This window comes from Haliaeetus leucocephalus, unplaced genomic scaffold (genome assembly GCF_000737465.1).
Source record: "Haliaeetus leucocephalus isolate CR32 unplaced genomic scaffold, Haliaeetus_leucocephalus-4.0 Scaffold871, whole genome shotgun sequence".
Taxonomy (NCBI): Eukaryota; Metazoa; Chordata; class Aves; order Accipitriformes; family Accipitridae; genus Haliaeetus; species Haliaeetus leucocephalus.
This window is the reverse complement of record NW_010973307.1, coordinates 678,207-703,752: the sequence shown is the minus strand read 5'-3', so window position 1 is coordinate 703,752 and position 25,546 is coordinate 678,207. Positions and strand designations below refer to the sequence as shown.

The following is a 25,546-nucleotide window of genomic DNA, read 5'->3' as shown; positions in this document are numbered from 1 at the left end:
CTCCCCTTAAGAGGGGGAGGGAACGTATCGATAAGTCACTTCCAGCAACCATTCCTCAACTCCTGAAGCCACCTCTGAGGGATTGTCCACACAATCTATGGAAACAGCCCTCCGGGTAAGCTGGAGACCTCGCAGCTCCCCATCCTCACCCAGCAAACACGTCTTCAGGCCTGCTCTGGAACCGCCTCTCCCCTCCCCTGCAGGCTCTCAGACCTCCACCTCCCCTCCTGAGAAGCAGAGCCGAAGGAAACGCGGGTTTCCGTGGCCAGACCACCACAGGCATCCCGCCTATTTCTGCCTGACCAAAGAAGCGCTCGGGGGCACCCAGAGGCCCGAGCCCTCCACCGCCCGGTGGGTGGGCTACCTTATCTTCTGGTTTTGCTTAAAACGGGAATCCATTTTGCAGAGCTTTCGAAAACCCCTCCCTGCCCACGGCTGGGGTATTCCGGTCCAGGTAACGGGTGATTAAACCCATTTTTAAACCACTTAAAACCGCTGACACCCAAACGACGCAGCGCTACCGAGCTGCTCCCTCAGGAAGACGGACGCCCTTCCCAGGCCACGCCCCCTGCCGATCCCTCCAATCAGGAGGCGGCAGCCGTGCCCACCCTCCCCCTCCGAACCTGCGCGGCGGGCAGCGCTCTCCCCGCCCTTTGCGCATGCGCGCCAGCCCGGCGCATGCGCGACGCCGCTGCGGCCGAGGGTGTTTGATTCCCGAGCGCAGCCAGCCGGGCCCGGGCCGGGAGATGTCGGTGGGGCAGGGGACGTCGGAGCCGGCGGACGGTAACGGTAGGTGCCCGTTTCGCTGGTAGGGATCCCGCGGGGCTCCGACGGACCGATCGACCGGGCGGGGGCTGAGGGGAGCGGGACCGGGGGGGTGAGGGTGGTGTGGTGGTGGCGGCGGCGGCCCGGCCCTGCGCATGCGCAGTGGGGGAGGCGCGGGCACGGCTGGGGGTCGGTGGGCTGCGGTGGATTCGGGTGTTTTGGGAAAGCGTGTGAACGCTCTCGTTTTCCGTCCGTAGAGTCGGATGTCTTTGAAATTGTCCTCCCCATCACCGTGCTTGTGCTGAGCGATGATGATTTTCTCCACGGCGATGCCGAGGAGCACGCGGTGTCGTTTCCAGAGTTGAAGAAGGAGGATGAGCAAGAGGTTAACTTGAACAGTGGCGTTTTCCTGAAAAGTAATGTGACGCCTTCAAATGACAGTAACAGTTTAAGCGTTTGGGAAGAAAAAACAGCTTCAAATAAGGATAGTCATACGGAATATTCTGAAGAAAAATGGGTTGCTGAGAGTGTGTGTAACGGATCAAAGTCACCTTTAAGTGATTGGTGTGATGCAGGCAAGGATAAATATAGTCAAAATTATGTGTTGCCTACATCGTCTTGCAGAACAGAGCTTACAGAGATAACTGAAACCAGTGTCGGAAAAGAAGGTGGTGGTGATGACGGCTTTCAGAAGATTCCTCCTCTCCTTTCTTCTGCTGGCAACGAGGGTAGAGATGAGACCATCAAGACAAGCAGACGGTTGACCGTGGCAGCGATATCCAGACATGAAGAGGAACTTGTTAGTGTTGCAAGTGTTCTTTCTGATGGTTGTCAAGAGGAACAACCAGAGATCCACAAGGAGATGGAGACAATTGTTGAAATGGAAGGTAACTTCTTAATAAGACTAGTGCAAGAGTTTAAGAAATCTGGTACATTTCAAGTTTTTGAGATGGGTAGGAAAGTGTATAGGAAGAATGCTAAAGCTGTTTATTTTACAGTAAGCATTTCAACATAGATTAATGTCGTATGCAGCAGAGGGAGAATATTGGCTGGAGTGTGCTTATTTCTTTCACCGACTCCTGTGAAACTGCAATAAATTGGTGCTGTTTCATTCTGCTGCAGTTTGCAAAAGGGTGGCCTTTCATTAGGGAAAACGATCTGAAAAAAAAAAAGCAGAAGGAGTATCATACTTGTGAGAATGGAGCCCTAGCAAAGCTAGGTGACAGTACTTTCAGAGGAATTCTGGCATAAAGCTGTTTCATTAAAAACCGTAAGGGATGCAGTGTTGTCCTGTGAAATTCAGAGCTTTGAGTGAAAAGAGGAATTGGACAGGAGGAGGCTTCTAACTAGGATTTCTTCTCTTAAAACATTATTTAAATGTTGGGGTGGGAAGCATGGAGAGAGATATTAGGAAAGAAGTGGAGATAGGAAGATATTAAGGAAGTAAAAGGAGTGAAGAGCAAGCAGGTCATCAGACAATTTGGGATTATTACTGCCAATTAATCATGAACATTGGTGATTGTATGAAATGTCACATGTGTGATTTCTTATCCCCCTGTAGATCCTGATTCTTCAGAGAATGGAGACAATGAAGCTAATAACAGAAAGAGAAGCAAATTTGAAGATGTAATTCTGACTTCTCTTTTGGAACATGGCTTGAAAGAAGAACGAAAACTTACTTATACGTGTTCTGCTCCATTTCTTAATAGATGTTCTTTGACTTCAGAAGAACTGCTAAAAGATGTAGGGAAACCAGAGATGAATGCTTCTACTTCTGCTGAATCAAATACTACTGGAGAGCATATTTATAAGACATTAACACCATTTCCTAAAAAAAGGTATCGGCAACAAAATGTTGTTTCTCCTCATGAAGACCCAAAGGAATTCCAAAGCCAGCAGACAGGTTTAGCGTGGCTAAGTAATAGTGTGACCATCAAACCTTTTTCTAAAGCATCTTGTTCTATAAATAAGCATGAAAGATTGAAGTGCAGGTTTTGTAGTTCTGTATATAAATGCAGTGCACATCTAAAGAAGCATGTTTATTCAGCTCATAAAGATAAGAAAATACATAAATGCTGTTTTTGTAAAAGAACCTTTTTCTTTTCTGCCAACCTTAAGAATCACCTTAAATTTCATAAGAAAATGACTAGATTGCAAAAGGCAAGAAGAAATAGAATAAATGCAAGAAAAGTTAGGCAGAGATCTAAAGAAAGAAAATCTGACGCCAAGAAAAAAGAAAGTAAATACGAGAAATTTTTCATCAAAATTGAAAGGGACTTTACACCTCTGGGTGTTCCAGTTACTTTTTCCTGCAAACTTTGTTTGTTTGCTTCATCAAATCCTAGAGTTTTTATTCATCACATGAAGGGACATAAAGAGAGACCACCTTACCAGTGTCCTCAATGTGATTACTCCTGCATTAGCTTATCCTACCTGTTAAATCACATGTACTGGCATGCTGGGTATAAGCTGTACCAGTGCAGGTTTTGCACCTTTTTGTCGTTATATTTTGCAAGCATGGTAAGGCATAGCTACATACACACAGGGGCTAAACCATATTCCTGTGAGTTTTGCCAGTCAGCATTCACAAGCACCACTGGGTTAAAGAGACACAGAAGATTACATGCAGGCAAAGAAACATGCCAAGGGCAGCAACTTGATGCCATAAGTGAAAGAAAGAGAACTCAGAGACCTTTAAAGAGTTATACATGTGATGAGTGTAACGTAGTGTTTTACACTAGAGGACATCTAAGCTTTCATAAGAAATTCCATGAACAGCTTAAGGCTACTGCTAATGGTTATACGAGTCAGAGCAATGAACATCTTAAAAGCAAAATATGCAAAGTTGCCAGTGATTCCCAGGATCATGTTTCTCTGTCTCTTTCTGGTAAAGAAAATGATTGTCTTAGTGGGGGGATGCTGGCTTCAGAAGTAGACTTTGAGCAGGCAGGTGATGTGCAGGGCAATGAGAAAATGTGCTCTGGGAAGAAATTCCCTGAAAACAGCCATGGAAGTGACAGTTTACGTATTACTGGGAATAGATCAGAAGTTCCTCTGAATTCATACAAAATGGACACTGTCATTTGCAAAGAGGAACCTCTCTTCAACTCCAAGGCCTCTGATTCACAAGATCAAGATGATGATGCATATAATGAATTTGTGGAAAACTTAAAGGATACGTGGCCTTCCAGTTTGTCTGCATTCAAAACGTACAAGTGCCAACACTGCAGTTATGCTACTGCTGTTCATAGCGACTTTAAGCTGCACCTAAAAATGCATAGAGATGAAAGGCTATATGTATGTAAAGAATGTAATAAGACATTTAAAACATCAAACCATTTGCAGAAACACAGCCTTATTCATATAAAGAATGGATACGAGTTTGGCCATTGCCTCTATGCAGATAGCCATTTAGAGAATCTTGAATTGCATCATGAAATCCATGTAGGCCTGTGTCCAGAAGGAGATTTTGGTTCCTCAGAAGGTTCAACCAGTGTCCATTCCTTGCTTGGTTCAGAAGTCTGTGGAGTACAGCCAGATGTCCAGTGGGGCAAAGAAAATGATTTGCTAGCACAAAGTCAGCCACGGTTCTATCAGTGTGCAGAGTGTGAGTACACTACTTACGTTTTAAGCAACCTTGAACTACATGTAAGAACTCACACAGGTGAGAAACCTTACAGCTGCAGTGTTTGTCAGAAGAAGTTTCGTACTTCCAGTCACCTGAAAAGACACAGGGTCACCCATTTTAATATGGAGCATCTCAAGTGCAGGAACTGCGACTATTCAACAAACAAATGGCTGTCCTTGAAACAGCATCTGGCTTCACACTGTTGTGAGGAAAGCTCATCTACTGGCTGTCTCTACGATCAAAAGCAGCTACCTGTCAAAACGTACACGTGTGACGAGTGTGGCTATTCCACAGCCCACAATGGTAACTTGAAGCCACACTTGAGAATTCATACAGGGGAGAAGCCATTCAAGTGCAATCAGTGCGCTGTTGCTTTCCGCACATCTAGCCACCTGAAACGCCACTTACTGACTCATTTAAAGTTGCACTGCAGAAGGTGTAAATTTTCTACGGTAGATAAACGTGCTTTCCAAAAGCATGTAAAAACACACAAAAAAAAGTACAAGTGTGTAAACTGTAATGTGATGCTGCCTACCAAAAAACTTTTGGAAAAGCATAAGCGGCATCATGGGCTTGGAATGTAAGTTTGGGAATTGCAAGTTGGCACTCAGTTCTGGGGAGGTTTGCATGTTCTGAATTTGTTTATTGCTTTACATTCCCCTGCTGTCCCTAGAACGATGGCTGGTGATGGACGCATCCAGTGTTTTGGTCTGGAGAGTGAAACTCAGGGTACTGGTTTACTTCAGATTCTTCTCAGAGCTTCATTTACGATTTGGCCGATGTTACCAGCTTAAACAGTTACTCTCTGCCACTTATTTTCTTGTAAAAATCAGTTAAAAAACCCCTTGACTGACTGAAAGAATGTTTAAAGGAAGGGAAGGAAGTGCACATTATAATTTATAGTAATAACTTCTCATTTAAAAATTTTCAGTGTGTTGGGAAGCTTAATGTTACCTCCCATCTGCTGATGGTTGCATTCCCTACTCCCAGGTTCTCCTGCAATACTTGAAACAGAAAAAAAAAATAGTATCTCACAAAATTACAGAAACAAAAGTTTTTTGTCATCACTGGATAATTGGGATATGAAAATGTTTTCTGTATGTGTGTATATATAAAAGGTTTGTTAGGCAGTTATTTTGTCTCTACTTTTGATAATTCTTTGAGTAGTCTGACAGAAATGGTAATATTGTCCTTAATCAGGTATTTTATGATACTGAGAATCCTTAAATTGATCTTCAATTTTATGTAAATGTCTAATGTTAATCTAGTATGAAATGCCTCATCTTTTCTCAGGCTGGTAGTTTCTGTGTTCTTTGTTTCTTAAAATAGACAACATCATACTTTTCAGAGAACTTCAATTTAACCACTTGCTGATATACTGCAAATACTACTTAGTTAGGCTGAAAACCTTGTCAGTATCTTGAACTGTAAAATTTATTTTTTTAGGGGTTTACTGTGCATCTAAAATAGCATGTATAAGGACCACTCGTGCCAACCAGCAGTTGTTAGCCTGGTATGGTGAGGGCGGATGGGTGCTTCTTCCACTTTATATTAAAATCTAGATAAATCTTTGCTTGTTTTACAGAGGTATGTGGTGCTAGAAACTCTTGTGTGGACATCACTGACTATAATACGCTCAGTGGTATTGATAACAGCGGTGTTACCCTCTTGTGTGAGGAAAAACAACGGCAAAGGGCTGGTGCTAACTGTCCCCTAATGTTACGGTTCAGTCCATGAAACAGCTGAGTAAACCTATAGCTTAATTTAGAGAATATAAACATGCAACTACCACTGCTTTTTTACTGCTCTCAAATGTATGCTTTTCTTTATAAATACAGATAATATCTTGCAGAGGCTTTCTGGTAACGTAGGAGCCAGGTTGGAAACGGTTTCCCAGAGAGGTGGTGGAGTCTCCCTCCTTGGAGATGTTCAGAAGCCGTCTGGACGTGGTCCTGGGCAGCCGGCTCTGGGTGGTTCTGCTTGAGCAGGGCTTTGGACCAGGTGACCTCCAGATGTCCCACAGCCATTCTGTGATTTGGAACGCAATTTTCCAAGAGTGGATTGAACTCAAGAGTGGATGCATGTATTTAAGGCCAGATCAGCAAAGGTATTTAAGTGATCTAGTTCTTTCTAGCTGTAGTAAAATCAGACAAGTAAGTGTCTGTGACTGAACCCTGGTAGTTACAGATGTCTTTCCTACAAGCTGGGAAGTCGCTACTTGGGAATGAGTGATTCAGATCTTGGAATGATTGAGCTAACTGCCTGATAGAGTTGTGAGAAAGAACAACATTATCCTGATATGAATAAAGAAAAGCACTTCTGGGAAATAACAACAGTGTTACACAAGCATGGAGGAATTTTTATCTGCATTACTGTACAATTCTGGTCATTTGAAGAAAAATTCAAAAGAACAGGTACAAAGAGGAAACAAAAATGGTGAAGAGGATTGTAAGCCTATATATCAGAGACTAGGAAAGCTAAATCTGATGGAGAATGATTGTTTACAAGTATGGTGTACAATGAGGAAAAAGGGAGCTCCATTTAAGGGGGATAAATTAATTGAAGGACATTTTTAAAAGAGTTTGTAAACAGCATAAGTTTCTTTTAGTTGTAAGAAAGAACAACAGAAGACATTTTTAAGCTGGAGCTTGATGAGTTTGTAAAAATAATTATTCCAGGTGATTGCCTCTAATAAAAATAGTATTTGATAACTCATGAGGTTCCTCTCTGTTTCTTATGCAATGCATTGCACTTTTGGGGACTGGAAGTGATTCTCAGTCTGCCAAGTCAGAGGCATTTAAATGTAAAGGCATACTTGTTTTAAAATAAGGGCACAGGCTGTTCTTGATTTTTTTTTTTTTTTGCTAGTGAAAGGTGTAATATTTTTTATACTTGCAGAGTTGTAACAAAAATCAAAGCCTTTCCCAAATCATACCGTGAAGCTTTCTGTTTCAACCAAAAAAACTTCCTTAATTTACTTTATGAATTTGGACCAAACAGTAAAATGTAGTAGGAAATCACACTAATGACAAACAACTTGAGCAAATAGGTGTCATTTTATCTGCCGTGCATCTACTCAATAAGTGAATAAAAGTTAAACGCGGGATGAAGTAAATGGATATAGGTGAATCGGACCATGCTGCAATATGGTTAACCACCAACCAGATTTATCTAAAACAGAAGAAAGGAAATACTATTTTTTTTTTTTTTTTTTTTTTTTTACTTTACTGTATGTTACTATATGCTACTACCTCAGTTTCCATTTGGACTAGAGTAAATGCACGTTTTTTCTCATACTAACAAAGCATGCTGTAAATGTAACGTTGGTGAAATCTGATTCTCTTTTGCCGTCCCCTTCCTTCCCCATTTGTGTCCCTTGGGGAATTTGACAGAATTTAATGAATCCTCGAGTTCATCCTTTTAAGAGGGTCCCTCTGCCGTGCGCACCTCCGGCCCACAGGGGGCGCTAGAGCAAAGCGCCTCCCCCAAACCTCCTGGTCCGACGAGACGCATCGCCCGCGCCTGCGCAGAGCAGCCAGCCGCCGCCCCGCCCCTGTGCGCCTGCGCCAGCCGTGCCGCCCCTCCCCTGCGCGGTCGTCCCCGTATCCCCCGTGCGCCTGCGCAGAGCGCGCGCCTCTCCCGCCCAGGGCGCCTGCGCGGGCTGTGGGCGGGCCCCGCTGAGGCGAGCGGCGTTCCCTTCTTCCCACCGCTTTTTCTCTGCGGGACTTCCAGCCCTTTCGCCGCCAAGATGCCGCGGATTATGATTAAAGGCGGTGTGTGGCGGAACACCGAGGTACGACTCTGCTCGCTTTAATCCCCCGAGCCCCAAGCGCTCGGCCCGCAGCGGCGGGCGGTGGCGGGAGGGGGGAGGTGGGGGGTGCCCTGCGCTAGTGCGCAGGCGCTGGTGGAGGGGTCGTAGTGCGCATGCGCGGGGCCCTCATGGAGTGGGGTGTCTTGTAACTGGGGAGACGGGGATCTTCCTGGGCCCTCGGTAGCGGGACATGTGGAGGGTTAGGCGTCTGCGGGCCGCTGTGGCTCTGGTGGGCTTGGTTCCTCAGTTGGCCTGGAGCTTCCTCCTCGCCCCCTGCCCTAGTGGGCAGAGGTCACAGATCGGTGGTGTTTCTCCTGAAGGCTGCGTGCTGGGGAGGGCAGGAGGCTCAGCCCCTGCGCGTGTCGTGTCCCTTCCCCCTGGAGAAACTGTCGTCACAGCAGCTGGAGGGGTTGTGTGGGCCGTGCTGTTCTCGGAGATGTCCCTTTCGCAGGCTGGAGTGTGTCTTACACTGCATAGGCGGGCTTCTTGTTCTCTAGGGGTATGAGGGAGCTGGAATCTCTTGCACTTGAAGACTCTTCCAAATGCGGAAATGGTGAAGATGGGTATGGGCTCTTCATCTGCAGCTTGAAGTGTTTCCTACACAGAAATTTATGTGCTGTTCAAAAAAAGAGCAGAGAACCCCACCCCACTCTCCCATTTTTGCCATCGCATGCTTTCAGAACTGCAAGCGATGGTGAAAAGAAAAATAATAACACAAGAAATCAAGGATGTCAGTTTTATTAGATACATGTTTAAAGCAAAAGGATGTACCCAACACTGTGTAAAATCCAGAACTCTGCCACTGTATACTGTGAACGCTAGGCATGTACGTAGTTCTAGAAAGCAGTGAGAAAAGAACAATAGAAGGTAAATGTACTGTGTGCTATATGTGCTTTTAACCACTTGTGACATATCAGCTATGTGCCAGGAGGCAGCTAAATTGGCAGCTAAATTGGGGCCAGCAGAGGATAGGAAGAACCACTGTCTGCGTACCCCATTCCTATGGTCTTCCATAATTGACTAATTTTGGTGGCTATTAAGAGAAACAGCAGTGCGTTAAATAGATCATTGTTTCACCATTTCTTGTGTACCAGAGATGAATTATCTCTCTTCGGTGCTGTTCTTTTGATTAACATTTTGATTATATGTACAACATTAAAAATACAGAAAGTGGAACCACTTCATATCAGGTCATTCGTAAAATGACCGATTACTTGCAAAAAAGTCTGCTAATGTTATCAGTATTACTACTGTATGCCATATAACACCAAGTAAATTTAAAAAACCGAGAGGACTTATTATTTATTTTTTAATAGAAATTACATTAATTGTTTCCTGCAGCAGCTCAAGCCAGAATTCATCATCAGCTTACATTTAAAGCTGCTGTGTGCTCTGAGAGATGTCCATGCTAGACAGAGTATCTGTTCTTGATGAGTAGCATCTGCATGGTACAGCTGAACAGATTCTGAACACAACTACAAGTACTTATTGGATACAGAAGAGGAACATCTGTGGTTGACAAGGCTGCAAGAATAGCTTTGATGCATTTAAAATACCACTTTCTGGCCTGTGAGGAAACCAGAAATAATGAACCCATTTATCTGGGGGGAGGGAAGAGAGGAATTGGTGGATGGATTGACAGACAGTTGATAGGACTTCTAGCTTTTGGTGAAATCTCAGTGCACACTTTGATGTATATGAACAACCTGCCTCCCAAGCTGAATCCATTATGTTTTGGTGGGGTTTTTTTCCCCCCAGAAGTTTATAAGCTTTGGGATCAGCACTTTTGGATGTTACCTTCTGAACATTAAAGTGATTTATTTTAAGATTTACTTGTAAAAGGGAAACTTACTTATTTAATAAAGATTTTTAATTTAATCTTTATTGATTTCATTGGCCTTTGAAATACAAATCCTCATTCATCTTGAGAATAAAATGTGGAAAAGAAGTAGCAGTGCTGTGCTGTTTCCACTGGGTCAGCCCATTAGATGAAATCCACCATGTTGTCCTCTGCTTAAGCTCAAACTTTCTGTTTTGCAAGTTCTTGTGATCCATAACAGTATTTTATTTTTTTTTTAAGGATGAAATTCTGAAAGCAGCTGTGATGAAATATGGCAAAAACCAGTGGTCTCGTATTGCTTCTTTATTGCATAGAAAATCAGCAAAACAGTGCAAAGCCAGATGGTAAGTGAGAAGTGCCATGTCTGAGAAAATGAGATTCATAATTAGTGGCAATTTAGAAATTACCACAGATTAATTTATGTCTATAGAGGAACAATAGTTTTAAGATTCTTTCATTCCTGCTATTGTGGATATTGCAGATTCTTATTGCTTGAAAGTAATTGAACAAAAGTAGCCAAATGTTCTCTTTGCCAGTGACTGCAGTGTTGGCAAATGGAGGATCACTTAAAATTGTGTACATTATTTTTTTCCCCATATTTACACATTTTTAATCAGTGAGTATTAACAATGAAGTAATATTGTAAGATATTGTTGTGGTTTAACCCTAGCCGGCAACTAAGCACCACACAGCTGCTCACTCACTCCCCCTCAGTGGAATGGGGCAGAGAATTGGAAGGGTAAAAGTGAGAAAAATCATGGGTTGAGATAAAGACAGTTTAATAACTAAAGCAAAAGCTGTGCATGCAAGCAGAGCAAAACAAGGAATTCATTCGCTACTTCCCATCGGCAGGCAGGTGTTCAGCCATCTCCAGGAAAGCAGGGCTCCATTACGCGGTGACTTGGGAAGACAAACGCCATCACTCCAAACATCCTCCTTTCCTTCTTCTTCCCCCAGCTTTATATGCTGATCATGATGTCATATGGTCTGGAATATCCCTTTGGTCAGTTGGGGTCAGCTGTCCCAGCTGTGTCCCCTCCCAACTTCTTGTGCCCCCCCAGCCTACTCATGGTGGCGTGGTGTGAGAAGCAGAAGAGGCCTTGACTCTGTGTAAGCACTGCTCAGCAGTAATGAAAACATCCCTGTGTTATCAACACTGTTTTCAGCACACATCCAAAATGTAGCCCCATACTAGCTACTGTGAGGAAAATTAACTCTATCCCAGCCCAAACCAGCACAGGTATTAATCTCTCTTACAGATAATTTTCTGATTTTTCATAATAAGAGTTTGGCTTGAGGATAAGTGTTTAGAAATTGCACTGTGGAATTTCACTTTATATAAAAAAATAGAATTTTAAAACTTATGCAAATACATGCAGTATGAATCTGAGAATCAGATTTGATTTCTTGAGTACTGAACTGCACATATTTGTTAGAATAATTCTGTATAAAGGTAACAGCACTGGCACAGTTAAAGATTAGTAAGATAACTGCTGAAGGATCCAGTCAAAACAAATCTACCATTTCTGGTACGTTAGGTTGTTGCAATTTTTACTTTTCCTTTTCTGGATTAATTTTGTGACTCCTTACTTTGCCAGAATAGAGATGTGGAAAGGAAGGAGAGGCAATAACTGTATGAAGAGTGGTGGATAAATAACACATTTTAAAGGTCCAATACATATGTCATAAAAATACTCTGGAGTAACATCCTTTTGTACAGAAAAAAACCTGTATTAAATTTGCATGACAAGATTTTGAAATCTCATTGTGATGATTTGGGTAAACACTGTTCTGAATTAATTCAAGACAAATGTGGATAGCTTGGCTCTATTGTCCTTATTTTTTTCACTTTTTAACAGGTATGAGTGGCTAGACCCGAGCATCAAAAAGACAGAGTGGTCACGGGAAGAGGAGGAGAAACTGTTGCACCTGGCCAAGCTCATGCCAACCCAGTGGAGGACCATTGCCCCCATTATCGGAAGAACTGCTGCACAGTGTTTGGAACACTATGAATTTCTGCTGTGAGTTACTGTTTTACTAGAGGTGCATACCAGGAACATCTGCAGAGTTTGTTGTATAGATGTGTAATTTCATTCTCCTGTGGTTCTGAAGTACGGTGGTTTCAAGTTGACTAAGTCCTTTTGTAAGCAAGTCCTTAAGGACTGTTTCTTTTCAGTCAATGTGTCTAGCTTGAAAGAAGCAGCTCCTGAAACTTGGGAGAGCAGGCTTGAGTAGCAATAGGTGTATATTTTCTTGCTTCTCCTCATTCTCGCTAGAGGAGTGTCAAGATTGATACTTTCTATGGGCTTCCGTTTCAGGTTTGTTTGGGTATTTTTTGACTGGCTGGTCAGCATGAGTGAGTGTGGGAGAGAGAATAAAAAAGACAGACATGTAGACATAAAACACATGTTGTTGAAACTGCTGAATGTGCAACCATCATGTCTGTATGCTACAGAGGTTTTTGTTAGGCCATGAGAAGAGAAGGAAAGTGCCGTTTTCCCTTGTGAGCTTTCTTAATTCTGGTGTGATTGGTTGAGTATAATGGGAAACATTCGATTGTTCATTTTGTCACACTGCTTGAATTCTTGTCCTTACTGTTAAAGATTACCCAAGGAGAGTTCTCTACTATTAGCTTTGTCAATATTGTATTTTATATAGTATTTTATTGTTGTAATGTAATACTATGTTGGCTTCTTTCTCTTGTCTAATATAAGATTATGTAACTGTACCACGTTCATCTTTTTTGCAGTACTTGTATAACAAGTTTAATGTATGATACATAGTACAAGGTTACTTTTTTGATCAGTCTTTGGGGTGTTTAAGGGATGATTATTACAAGCGTGGAGGAAAACAAAGAGCCAGTTGTGATGTGTACATACAATGTGTTTTTAGGGACAAAGCTGCTCAGAGAGACAATGAGGAAGAAACTGCTGACGATCCTCGGAAACTTAAACCTGGAGAAATTGATCCAAATCCAGAAACCAAACCAGCCAGGCCAGATCCTATTGACATGGATGAAGGTAAGATATGAGTTTGTTTACTGCTTTTGACAGAAATCTGGTTTCTTTGTTTTTTCTTTTTACACAGCCTCTGTACCCTGAGTTTGTTTTGTCTCCCCTTCTCTCCCCCCAACATTTTTTTTCTTACAGGTTTTGTCTTATTTCTGCATCTGGCCAGTCAGTTATACTTTTCCAGTTTTCTTTTCCTTTTCTTGGTTTGTTTCCTGCTTTTCATCTGTCTTTGTCATGTCTTGCCATGACTGACTGTTCTTTGCTTTGACAACTGCTCTGGTCGTTTGCATTCTTATTTCATTCTTATGTCTTATTCTTCATCTTCTTCCATCAGCTCATACCTCCCAGATGAATCCCTGCTGAAGCACAGGAGGACTACACAGCTTTTTTCCTTGCACATAGCAATATATTGAACTTAAAATGAACATTGCTAAAATTCCATGAGTGGAGCAATGGTGTTTTTGAATAGTCACAGGTTCAAAAGTGTAGCACTCTTGAATCTGGATGTAAATGAAATTAACAAATTCTATAATACAGTACTCTCTGATGAAGATGTAAATGAAATTCTATTTTCCTTAGTGTGGTCAGTTTGCCTCTTTCTATAGATGTTTTGATTTACTGTAGAAATTAGTTGAATTATTTTCAACATTAGGCATTTTTCCTTAAAGTATTCATTTCATCTGGGCAATGATTTATAAAATACATTGGAGCAACTTGGAGAAAACTAATTTAGTGATCATTCAGAATGCCTGTAAAAGCATTGATTCATTCAGCTTTTAAAGATTGCTTTCTGGTCTTAATGTCACTTTTTACCTTACTCCCATCCTTTAAGTGCAAATTCATTTATCTGTATTTATCTGCACTATTGTAGATGAACTTGAAATGCTGTCTGAAGCTAGAGCTCGTCTGGCTAATACACAGGGAAAGAAGGCCAAAAGAAAAGCAAGAGAGAAGCAGTTGGAAGAAGCTAGGTAAGCCTATGCTTAGTTTCATGTATTGGGACTGCTTTTATTGACTGGAGCATTTACAATGCATAAAGTCAGGCACAGCCTTAAGTCATTGCAGAATCGGACTTTTTGATAGTCATTTGTGACAAGACCTTCATTCTTGTATAGATGTCACAGCAGCAACTGAAAAAAGTAGTACCAGATCTTAGGATACAGGAACCACCTATAGGTATGCACTTTAAATCACATAGTATTACCTTTTCCTTAGACGGCTTGCTGCTCTCCAGAAAAGACGAGAACTTCGGGCTGCTGGAATTGAGATCCAGAAGAAAAGAAAAAAGAAGAGAGGTGTGGATTATAATGCAGAAATCCCATTCGAAAAGAAGCCTGCCCCTGGTTTTTATGATACATCAGAGGAAAACTACCAGTCCCTGGATGCAGATTTCAGGAAGCTACGTCAGCAAGACCTGGATGGAGAATTAAGATCGTAAGTGTGTGTTATACTAAGGAGGGAATAGTATATTTGAAAAAAAACCAACATATATGTATCTAAGTGTTAAGTCCTGGAAATGTCTGAAACATAATGAGGGCAGGAGTTGTATTTTCCATGGAACAGATACTAGTGCAGGTTGCTTCTGCCTTTTCAGTCTCCTGTATTTTTTATGTTTCTAAAAGGTCTAGTTGACCTCTTTTCCATGAGAATAAAGTTCCTCATGCACATTCTTGCTCTTTAAATTGAAATCTTAATTTTTTTGAGGTACATTTTCTTTTAGCAGTAGATTTGCTTGTGTATTTGCAGTCCTTTGCTTACAGGAGTAGATTTTACTTGTTGTTGTATTACTTTTGATGGAATTGTTCTTAAGTAGAATTTCCTTAGGTTGATTTCTTTCCCTCCCCCAAAAAAATCCCAGAACATGCAGGTGAGAAATTAAATGCCCATCTTCATCATGAGCAGTATGGTACGTATTTAATTGTACTATTGCATTTCCCACTACTTCTGCCAACTGCTTTTCACTGAGAGAGTAGGTCCGGTACTACATATGATTTGCTTTATTAGCTTGTGATCTAATTGATTCTTTCTGTATGGCTGTTAGTTCAGACAGTCTGGCAGGAGCTTCAAACTGAAGCTTGTGATTTCACAGGCTGACTCCATTGCTGTTTGAAGAAAATACCATTTTAATAAATGCTGAAGAGAAATTGCTTCCCATATCCCACAGAAATTGTTTGTCTTCTCTTAGCAGCTGCTGGAGAAAAAGGGACTGTTCACATCCTCTGATTGTTGCTATCTGAATTCTTGGACTGACATTTTCTTCTTGCTCCAGTGACCCTGTTGATTGTAGCTGAAGCAACCAACTGTTGCTTAATTCCACAGTTTAGAAGCATTACACTGCTTTGTTGTAGGTTCTGCTGCAAGATCTGCAGACCATATCTCATCACTTAACATCTGCGCGACAAGGTGGTTCACTCTTCCTGCAACATGTCTTATTTCAGCATATCCAACTTTTGATTGGGGCGCATGCTTTTTGCTTGTTTGTTTTACTTTGTAGATGTTCTGAGTGTTCTAAAATGATTCTCTTATCCATAATGACAGTGAAAGGGAGGGAAGAGAGCGCAAAAAAGACAAACAACATATGAAACGGAAAAAAGAGTCAGACTTGCCTTCAGCTATTCTACAGACCAGTGGTGTGTCAGAATTTACCAAAAAAAGAAGTAAACTAGTGCTTCCAGCTCCTCAGGTAAGCTGCTCATTGATCAATGAGCAACTTGTAAGGCCAATGCCAATCAATGATTTCTGCTTTATCAAGTGAATCTCGTGGTTGTATTTTATCTCACTATGCCATGGAATTTTCTCTTTTAAAGATATCTGATACAGAACTTGAAGAAGTTGTAAAAGTAGGCCAGGCAAGTGAGATTGCACGCCAGACTGCTGAGGAATCTGGAATTACAAACTCAGCTTCCAGCACTCTTCTGTCTGAATATAATGTGACCAACAACAGCATAGCACTAAGGACTCCCAAAACTCCGGCTGCACAAGACAGGATCCTTCAGGTAGAGTATAAATGTAAAGAATGGGTTTTTAGTTCTAGTGCAGTGGTCAGCTGAATAGAAGGTGTAAGCACCATGGAAACATTCCTTAGATTATGTGTGGTACTGGGACTTGAACTGACACATGATCTCCAGGATGTACTGAAAGGCATAGAAGCAGATCCATTTCTATCTGATCAGTTGTCAACATGCTTCAGAACGCTATGATACTTTTTTTTTTTTATTATTATATATTGTGTGCAACTTTTAGCATTAACCATTCTCCTGGTGTCTTTTATAATTTCTCCTTGTCTTGGGTACCTCTCAGCATCAAAGATGTATGTGGTGTTCATGTCCTTAAAACAATGTCTTTTATGTGTTTCCTGCTTAGTTTTGCTGTTCAGCTTTTATTTCAGAAAACAAGAAGTAATTAACTGCAACAATGCAAGAATATTTTCCAAGTTCTTTATTGGCTTAAAACCACTTAAGACAAAGATTGTTAAAAAACTTAACCCTTGCAACCTCTGAATTGCAGTTTTGTTACACTGACTGTGTGAATGTCTGGGTTCTTTCAAAAACTGGTGGTGTTGGGTAATGTTTTGTTTAGTGTGAGGAAATGCCTGAATGTAATCAGTGCAGCTAGTGTGTAAAACAAACAAAACCCCACCCCAAAACAAAACAAAAAAAACCCGCTGTGTTGATAGTGAGCTGTATTTCAACAGTTTCATGATAGGAGAAAAGAAAAAGTTCCTGACTCTACAGATTGTGACCTAAGTCTCTGTGCAGTGTTTGCAGGGACAGTCACATTCACCTTCAAATGGAGTACTCTGAGATCAGATATGTCATAGTATGATGAATATACACAGTTCTGTAGATGGATAAGTAGTCTTCTGTGAAGATAATTGCTACATGCAGTAGTTCATTAGCTCATTTTCAGAGTGCCTTGTTGTAAAAAGGAAAAATAAAAAATAGAAGGCTATTCATAAAAGCCCCAGTTGAGTAATGGACCAAAAATCTGAATGGCAGCCATCTCTTTTGGAACATTCATTTTGAAGTGCAATTTGGATAAGCTTCATTCATGTTGGATTTCAGAGTGCAAGTGTGTTGTTCCCTCTGAAAATGAGGATCCTTAGGATGACTTGAGTATTCAGTTACTAATAAATCTTGGAGGTTTATGGAGTCTAGCAAACTGAAGGAATTTGAAACATTAAGTAACCCACTCATTTTTGCAACTCCAATTTATAATATGTTTTGCTGGAGATGAAGATTTCAAGGAAATGATCCCTTTCAGTGGAACAGTAGGGTTTGTAAATACTAGCGTATGGGTGTTAAAAATTAAGTGTTAAACATTTTCCGCAAACTGATTGATATTCAAATAACTCTTGAGCTGTTCTTACTGCTACTCAATCTGTTAAACATGTATAGTAGAGTGTGACTGTGAAAGTCTTGGTGATGTACTGCATGTGTTGCCTCTTATACAGGAAGCCCAGAATTTGATGGCTCTCACAAATGTGGATACCCCCCTGAAAGGAGGTCTTAACACTCCCTTGCATGAAAGTGACTTTTCGGGGGTAACACCACAGAAACAGGTTGTTCAGACTCCAAATACTGTGCTTTCCACACCCTTCAGGTAAAGCAGACTCTTTTTTCTCATGGGTACTTGGCTGGGCATGTATCTAGTGGAGGTGGGTGGAGGGAGCGGATTGCAACATGTGAAATAGTAGGTTATCATCAGTGCTTCAAAACAAATTTTAACTTGCTTTTATTTCAAGCCCTCTTGTACAACTTTCTCTTTCTCTGTGTCTTTCACAAGCTCAGCCATGCCATCTTCATCTATACCTGTACAGTGTATAGCTCACTGGAGTTTTGGTCCAAAATGAGGTCTTCTGTGGTCTGGAGCAATATAAATTATACTGAAGTAATACAGCAGTATAAATAGTAAGATGGAGTGTCATTCTGTATGTGGATCCTAGCCTTTCCAAAGTATTACCTCTGAGTCGAAGGTGTGGGAGGTCCCTTCGCCAAACCCACACTGAATTTTTGAAAAGCTGGAGTAAATATTTTATAAGCCGTATATATCCAAAATAAAATATTTCTTATATTGCCAACCTAAATAGTATGGAATTGCTGGTTTAACTCTTACAGTGAGTCCTGAATAAATATATATCCCACAAATGCCAAATACCATACAGCTAGAAAATATTACTTGGTACATTTTGTCTGTCAATTTTTTCAACTTAGGTTCTAATTTTACTTGTATCATGCTAGTAGGAAAAGTGGAGAATGCAATAAAAGGGACCTTTATGGCAGCTTTTCAAAAGCAGCTTTATTTTGTTGTTTAAAAGCTGTGTGCAAAAGCCCTGCTCTTTTAATTGGATCTACATAAATGAATCCTTTTCTGGAGATCTATTGGCGTCAGTGCGGTGTAGAATGAATGTAGAGTTTGGCCTGGAGTGATCTGGCTGTTCACTTGGGTTATTTTATATTAAAAAATGTAAGGACATTCTAATTTTGTTGTTTGTTCGGGTTTTATTTTTTGGTGGTTGTGGTGTTTTTTAACTTCTGAAGTTCAGATTTGCACATGTAAATATGGTACCTATGTATCAACTTGGCTTGCATGCAGAAATGCTGTATCAGTGTGAAAATGTAAGACCTTGAGCAGAGAGAAAAAAAAAATCCATTAAGTGGTTAAAAATAAAACAAAGGGAAGCCATAACTTTTTAAGGAGGCAGAGCAGTGAAGCAGAGCCATCATCTTACTTAGACCAAAAGAGCAAATATTTAAATTTAGTACACCTTTTTTACCCTATGATGGTATGAAATTTGTAAGATTTTTATGGAGGTTGTTGCCTTGCATTAGGTTTTTTGTTTTGTTTTGTTGAGTTTTTTTCCACATCCTAGTTATAAGAATTTTATTAAAAGGTATTAAGTTGAAAATTGTAATAGGGTTTTAAATCTGCATGGAACTGAGACAACTAGAAAAAAACAACACGCTTACTTGGAAATTTTATGCTGAGTTTCCAGAAGAAACAACTAATTCTGCTAGTAATCAACAAAGTAAATATATCCCATGAAACATTCATTTGAAAACATAAAAATTAGTTTTTCTAGTTTTTTTGCAGGTGTTTCATTTTGCTTGTATTTGTTGTCCTAAATGAGAGTTCATAAAAATCCGTGAACAACCTCAAGCAAGAGGAAAGTATCACTTGCCTCTCACAGACATACCCAGTAAATAAGACACTTGTATCCCTTTAAAAGAGGACCAGTAGCGTGTCAGGCCTTATATACAATTGTGTTTGTCCACCACTATGTCATCTTACTGACACTACAGAACTACAGTAACTAGTAGTGGAAATGATGTATTTAATCATCTTGTCCAGTCTGTCTCTGCCAGGGTTATTGTCTACAGCACATAACTTGTTATTACTGTCTGAAAATATTTACGTAAGCATAGATGAGTACCATAATGTAGGCTTTTCTCTAAAAGCTTTCCCTCTTCTTTCCCTTCTTTTTCCCCTTTCTTTGAGACACTTAACAGTGTCTTAACAGTTTATTATTATTATCATCACTATGTGAAACCTCATTATAAGTTGGCAACAGAAAACTTGTGACTATATCCAAGACAATGTCTGCACGCCTTTCATGTAGTAGGTTATTGGGATAGAGAACGATATTTCTTCCCAGTCTAGAGGAAAAACAACTGAGGCCCACAGAATCTTAAAACTTAATCTGTCTTGCCTAATCTTAAGTGCTTAAAAGTAATTATTGTAATGTAATTACTCCTTCAATAATCAGTGAAAGCAAAGAGGCATCTTCAGAGTGATTCATTCAATTGTAAGATGGGACAGCTGTTAAGCCAGATGAATTCAGAGTGAATGACTTGCCACAGGTGGTAGGGAAATCAGAGCTTTTGCAATTAAATCCTGATGACTGTATCCCAGAATAGTGCCTGGTGACTGGATAATCTCTTCTCTCAAAAGTAGCAGTGGGAGTTTGTGTTGATGTAGCTCCTGAAACTTCTCTTAACATAATGATGTGCCTAGATTTCAGCTTGACAGGTCCTTGGTTACACCTTGACAGGTTTAAACAATTTATTTTTTTGATTCTTCTAATTGCATATTGTAGTTTCACTGACTCCCAGGAAGAAAATCTAGATTGAATTTATTAACAGTATTTATGTAACTTTTTGCAGCGTTCCGACTTTTGTAAGTAGAGCTCTTTAGGGAAAAAAATAAATTACCGTATCTGCACTTTCTCTAGAACACCTTCTCATGGACCAGAAGGCTTAACTCCTCGTGGAGGACTAACTCCTAAACCTGTGGTTGGTACAACTCCTGGTAGAACTCCACTGCGTGATAAATTGAACATCAACCCAGAAGAGGGAATGGCAGATTACAGTGACCCATCTTATGCAAAACAAATGGTAAGAAGTACTTAAGAAGTGGAAACCAGTGCTCTTATTAATTTTCAGGATCTTTAGTTCTCATCTCCTGAACAGAGTTTTATTTTACGATAAAATCAAGTGTTATTTCTACCACTTCTCTACAGGTCTATACTCATAACCTGATAAAATCAAATCTTTATTTGAAAGAACAGAAATCTTGCCACTTAGACTGGCTTTCAGTGTGCTCAGTAAAAGCACTCTAAAGCTATTTATCAAAGAAGACATAGTTAAGTTTCAGTCCTACTTGTATCTTTGAAGCTGAGCAGGAAATATATCTGGAGCAAAGATTCATTTTTCTTGCAATCCTGTGCAGCCCTCAAATCCCTCGTCATCTTGGCTTCCCGATTTACCTGCAGGACCTTTTCATCAGTCTGTCGTGTTGACAACATTGAGCTAAAGGAGTTTAATTTTTGCCATTAGGAGCACTTGGTTTTGAGATATCCAGTAATCTGAGTCCCATCCAGATTCTTTCATCGCCTTTGACAACAGATGTTTCCATTCTTGGACATTCAGCCAGATGTACCCTGCCAATTAGACATGGTATAAAAGGGCATATACCTAATAGGTAGCACCTTGGGAACTCCTTTTATGTGGCTGATTCTGCAGCCTTAATTGCGGCTTTGGATATCTCCCACCAGGGCTATTGACATTTTTCTTTTGGGGCTAGTGAAGGATATCCACTTCAAATTTCTGGCATGTTCTTCTCACAAAAATAACTCTTCAAGTTCAGAATTTCAGATTTTCTCTTAGCTCGAAGGACAAGGCTTATTTGATGTCCTTATACTTACTTTGGTTCTGTCTTAGCCTTTTTATAGTAAAAAGTTTTTTTGCTGCTAGAAGGAAAACTGAGGCTTCAATTTCCTGCTGGACTCCACTGGTTTCCAGATCTGGTGCTGTTTGTCTGATTTTCGTACAGTGCTGCAATCCCCAGATTTGTGAGCAACTGCAAGGAGAAAAGTTCCTGTTAGGTTTGCAAATACCCCTGTGTCCATCGTTAGTGTGGACGCATTTTCACATTATTTTCAATTTCTTCAAAGGTATTTATATGAGTCTCTGCTGTTGTACTGAAACTACTGGGATGCAAAGGTGCCATGCTGTTGTTTTACTTGAGTGTATTTCAGCCTGTTTGATGATTTGATTAGCTATCTTTAAGAAAGCTGTGTGTTGGGTTTTTTTTAGTTTCTGTCCTTAATAGTGCATAAACTTGGGTGGTGGTCTGTAGCCAGCCTGGATTAGTAACATGCCTCTTTTGTCAGACTTTGTTTCTCTTGGCTTTGTAGCAGACTAAGATGGCCAGATGATATTAGTTGTATATTGTTCGTGTCTGTTAATGTAGATGAATGGAACTTAGTGCATGAATCCAGAAGCATTATATCTTAGTGTTACCTAAACAGGAGAGAGAGTCTCGTGAACACCTGCGCCTTGGACTCATGGCCCTTCCTGCTCCAAAGAACGACTTTGAGATTGTTTTGCCTGAAAATGCAGAAAAAGAACTTGAGGAACATGAAGTAGATGAAGCCTTTGTAGAAGATACTGCTGATATAGATGCCCGCAAGCAGGTAGGTGTGTGTGATGCCAATAGTGCCTTTTGTTTAAAATAAAATGTGTTCCTTGTATGGTTCCCATAGTTTCATACCTGTTTAGTGGAAGTGGTACAGCTTCTACAGGATAACAAAGTAAAATGTACCTGTTTTCTTTGCTGCCATCAGAGTATACACACACAGAGGCTAAATCAGTTTTCTCTCTCAATTCTTTTCTTAATTTGTTAATGTTATGTATCACATGTCATTTTCTATGATGAATTCTCTTAAGAGTGTCTTTGTCCTACCTCCTGCATTTGTCCCCCAAAAGATAAAAATATAATTGAAAGCATTTTTCTACAGAGGTATGTGGTTGATATTAAGCATGTGAGAATTGTGGGGTTTTGTTTGGTTGTTTTCTTTTTTTTTTTTTTTTTTACCCCAGTTTCAGGTTATTCTCTCAAGTCTCTCATTAAAAGTTACTGTTTGTGAACTGTAAGACAGGTGTATACAAATTCAGGCAGACTGATAGCACACAGATAGAAATCTGCTATGCAGTGAGTTGGTCCCTTTTGTATGACTTGTACCACAGGATTACCCAGACAGCCAGGTTGTGAATGGGTCCCTGTTCTTTTGTTTTGTGTTGCTTCAGAATCAAGGAAGGCTGGATAAAATGCCAGCATAAATTCTGCTGGTTAAATAGCTGTACTGGCCAGTAATTAGAGACACTTTACGTTTTTCTCTTTATAAGAAGAGTCTCTTTTCCTTTTAATGCTTACCCTAATTTTTGTGATGCAAATCTGTTTTTGTTATATACCTTCAAATAAATGGGGTTTTGGGTTCAGAGGGGTTTTTGCCAATGACTGTGCTTTGACAGGTGAACAAAATATTTTGAAAAATCCTATGCTCTGATGTCTTCTAATACTATAAGCATTTCCCAGAATTTGATTCCTAGCATGTCCTTTTTGGAGAGGAACACATTATATACATATATATGCATATCTTGTGCATACACACCCTAATAAAAAGTCTGAATAAATACCGATAATTTATGTGTGTAGAACAGATAAAAGAATTTGAGTTGTAATATCATACAAGACAGTAGCATCCTGCCTTTCAAATAAGGGTGTGACATGGCTGGGATTAGAACATGGAAGATCTTGGTCATTGTTTCTGAAGTTTTAGACAGCAGTGCCTTATCATGTTATTTATTGCCTGGAAGTGGAGTGTAAAGAGAAATCTCATGTGTTTACACTTTCACAAGTATTGTTTTAGTGAAGTAGTTACTTTATGTTATTGAAGAGGACAAATAGAGTCCTGGCTGCAAATTTAAGAGTTTTTCTTTTCATGGTAGATTTCGTGTCTGGAGAGTTAGAGCGGTTGTCAAACCTGATGTGGAAAAATTTGTAAAGAACGAAGTCTGCTGGTGTTAAAGCTGAAGGAGAATTTAATGACTGGAAATGACTTTTTAGGATCTCTCCTCTTGGAGCTAGTCTGCTGTGCTCTTCCCATTTATTTTAGAGACAGTAAATTATGATGTCATCACTTTATTTGTCTCTGGCTTCATAACATGAAGTCTTTAAGGAATCTTTGCTGCAGCAATCAATTAGTTTTCATATCATACATTTCTAGGAAGAATCTGATTGTATTACAGTAGCTGGAGTAACACTTAGCTTGTTTGCCTAGGCTCTCCGAGATGCAGAGCGTGCAAAGGAACTGAAGAGAATGCACAAAGCTGTTCAGAAGAATCTGCCACGGCCCTCAGAAGTAAGTAGAAACAAAATTGGCTTTTAAGGAAAAAAAAACAGAAATAAAGGTTTTAACCATTATAGGAGGAAAACAGTCTAAGCAGATCATGAGAGAATGAAATCTTTATTTGAGTGTGCTGATTTTAGCACTATGGGAAACTTTCACAGGGAAATTGTCATGAGGTATTTCATATGCACAAATGAAAGCACAGTTGGGTGTTCAGGTTGCTGTATGTGTGTCACACCGCAAGGGATTTTGGCACCTGTTCTGCATGGTTTAGCTGATATATAAAATTCATACTCAGGTGGAGGTATATGAATTTAATGTGATCTTTGGTGTATATGATGCTTATGAACTTTTTTTTATTCCTGGGCAGGTTAATGAAACAATACTGAGACCCTTAAATGTGGAACCACCTCTAACAGACTTGCAGAAAAGTGAAGAGCTAATAAAGAAAGAGATGATTACTATGCTTCATTTTGATCTTTTACACCACCCATTTGGAGAACAGCCTAGTGGTAAGAAGGGGAAAGGCCCAGGATTTGGAAGCAACAATGCAGAACATATGGCTTACTTGGAACAAAATCCTTATGAGAAGTTCTCCAAAGAGGATCTCAAGAAGGTGAGAACTGTGTGGCCTAATTAGCAGTGACCTAACATCTCTCTGTGTCATGATCTGTAATCTTGCAAAACAGGTGGATTCAAGCCTGCACAGACTTTGCTTGGGACATCTCCAGAGGGTTGTATGAAGACCTGTAAGGATAATTCAAGTGCACATTCTCTTTCCTGTGAGCTAATGTTAATGTAGGCACTCAGCAGAATGATGAGGATGCTGTATTTGTCCAGAGACATTGTCTTTTGGATACAATTTTGAATGTGGTGTGATTGTTTATCGTTTTAAGTAAGGGTGGGAGCTATAATACCCCAGCAGTTACCAAATTCTACTTTGCTGTTTCTGGAAATTGATGTTAAATCATTGAGACTTTAACTAGGTGTGATACCGCCTTCTGCTGCCTGTGTAGTTTGTTAATCCAGAATTACTAAGCATTTTTTTCATAGCAGTGCAGGCTAAATATGACAGCGGTAGCCAGCTTATAACTTGGAGCAGTAAATCAAGTTGTTTAATTATGCTTGTCAAGCTTGATCCAACAGAGCTGTGCTAGTGCAGAGACTGCTGGGCTATGGCAACTGATCTTAAAGCATACCTGCTTAAAAAGCACTGAATAGGCAGAATGGGTTGTTGCTGGATGAAATGAGTAGGCTGTCTAGGCACTCCATCCTGTTTTGCATTGTAATCCCAAGTTAAATAGCAGTCCTTTACCAAGGGTTCCGGTTCAGGTTGTTCATTTATTTAAGCAGCTACAGATGTTGCCTTTCGCTGCCAAGTGACAGATAGACAGTTCAGACACACAGTGCTGTGGTTAGCTCTTCAAAGAGTTTCACCTGTGAAGTCGTGCCAGTAACCTTTGACCAAATGCTTACAGGAATAAAAATGAGCGAAAAGGACAAAATCATGTGCCACCAAGTCATCTGTTTTATGCAGACTCCTGCTATCCAAGACTTTCATTCTGACAATAGCTGTGCTATCTGTACACCTAAATCCCCTACTACTTTAAAGTGACTCTAAAGATATACAAGCAGATTTTAAATCCATCTCCTTGACCATATCTGACCAATGAATCAAGAGCCTAAAATGAGAAGCACTGAACAGTATGTACTTCCAATTTGCTGTTAAATGAAAAATTATACTTGAAGATTTCTAAGCAGGAGAAGCTAAAGATGGAAAATACAGTTAGATCATGAATTT

General features: G+C 40.3%; 2 protein-coding genes across 6 annotated transcripts in view; both read left to right on the top strand.

Annotated features, from left to right (window-relative positions):
* The first annotated feature begins 689 nt into the window (after positions 1-689).
* Positions 690-7,031, top strand: LOC104841428 (zinc finger protein 91-like). 2 transcript variants are annotated; one of them, XM_010583098.1, is made up of 4 exons: positions 690-789; positions 1,023-1,652; positions 2,327-2,603; positions 6,232-7,031. In XM_010583098.1, the coding sequence occupies exons 1-4, from the start codon at positions 747-749 to the stop codon at positions 6,233-6,235; spliced, it is 954 nt and encodes a 317-aa protein (XP_010581400.1). In that variant the 5' UTR covers positions 690-746; the 3' UTR covers positions 6,236-7,031. The 2 variants fall into 2 exon arrangements, with proteins under 2 accessions (XP_010581400.1, XP_010581399.1); XM_010583097.1 differs by having other exon boundaries at positions 2,327-4,973.
* A 1,012-nt stretch (positions 7,032-8,043) lies between these two features.
* CDC5L (cell division cycle 5-like) overlaps positions 8,044-25,546 on the top strand; it is a 35,694-nt gene continuing 18,191 nt past the window's right edge. The window contains exons 1-15 of one of the 4 annotated variants that reach the window (XM_010583094.1): positions 8,044-8,186; positions 8,885-9,034; positions 9,604-9,605; positions 10,285-10,388; positions 11,904-12,065; positions 12,937-13,064; positions 13,927-14,026; positions 14,271-14,489; positions 15,594-15,738; positions 15,863-16,051; positions 17,509-17,657; positions 20,287-20,449; positions 21,865-22,029; positions 23,677-23,757; positions 24,116-24,361. In XM_010583094.1, coding sequence (XP_010581396.1) covers positions 8,896-9,034; positions 9,604-9,605; positions 10,285-10,388; positions 11,904-12,065; positions 12,937-13,064; positions 13,927-14,026; positions 14,271-14,489; positions 15,594-15,738; positions 15,863-16,051; positions 17,509-17,657; positions 20,287-20,449; positions 21,865-22,029; positions 23,677-23,757; positions 24,116-24,361 — 1,992 coding nt within the window. In that variant the 5' untranslated portion in view covers positions 8,044-8,186; positions 8,885-8,895. Of the gene's footprint in view, positions 8,187-8,701; positions 9,072-9,603; positions 9,606-10,284; positions 10,389-11,903; positions 12,066-12,936; positions 13,065-13,926; positions 14,027-14,270; positions 14,490-15,593; positions 15,739-15,862; positions 16,052-17,508; positions 17,658-20,286; positions 20,450-21,864; positions 22,030-23,676; positions 23,758-24,115; positions 24,362-25,546 lie in introns of all 4 variants that reach the window. The other 3 variants (XM_010583093.1, XM_010583096.1, XM_010583095.1) reach the window with 3 other exon arrangements.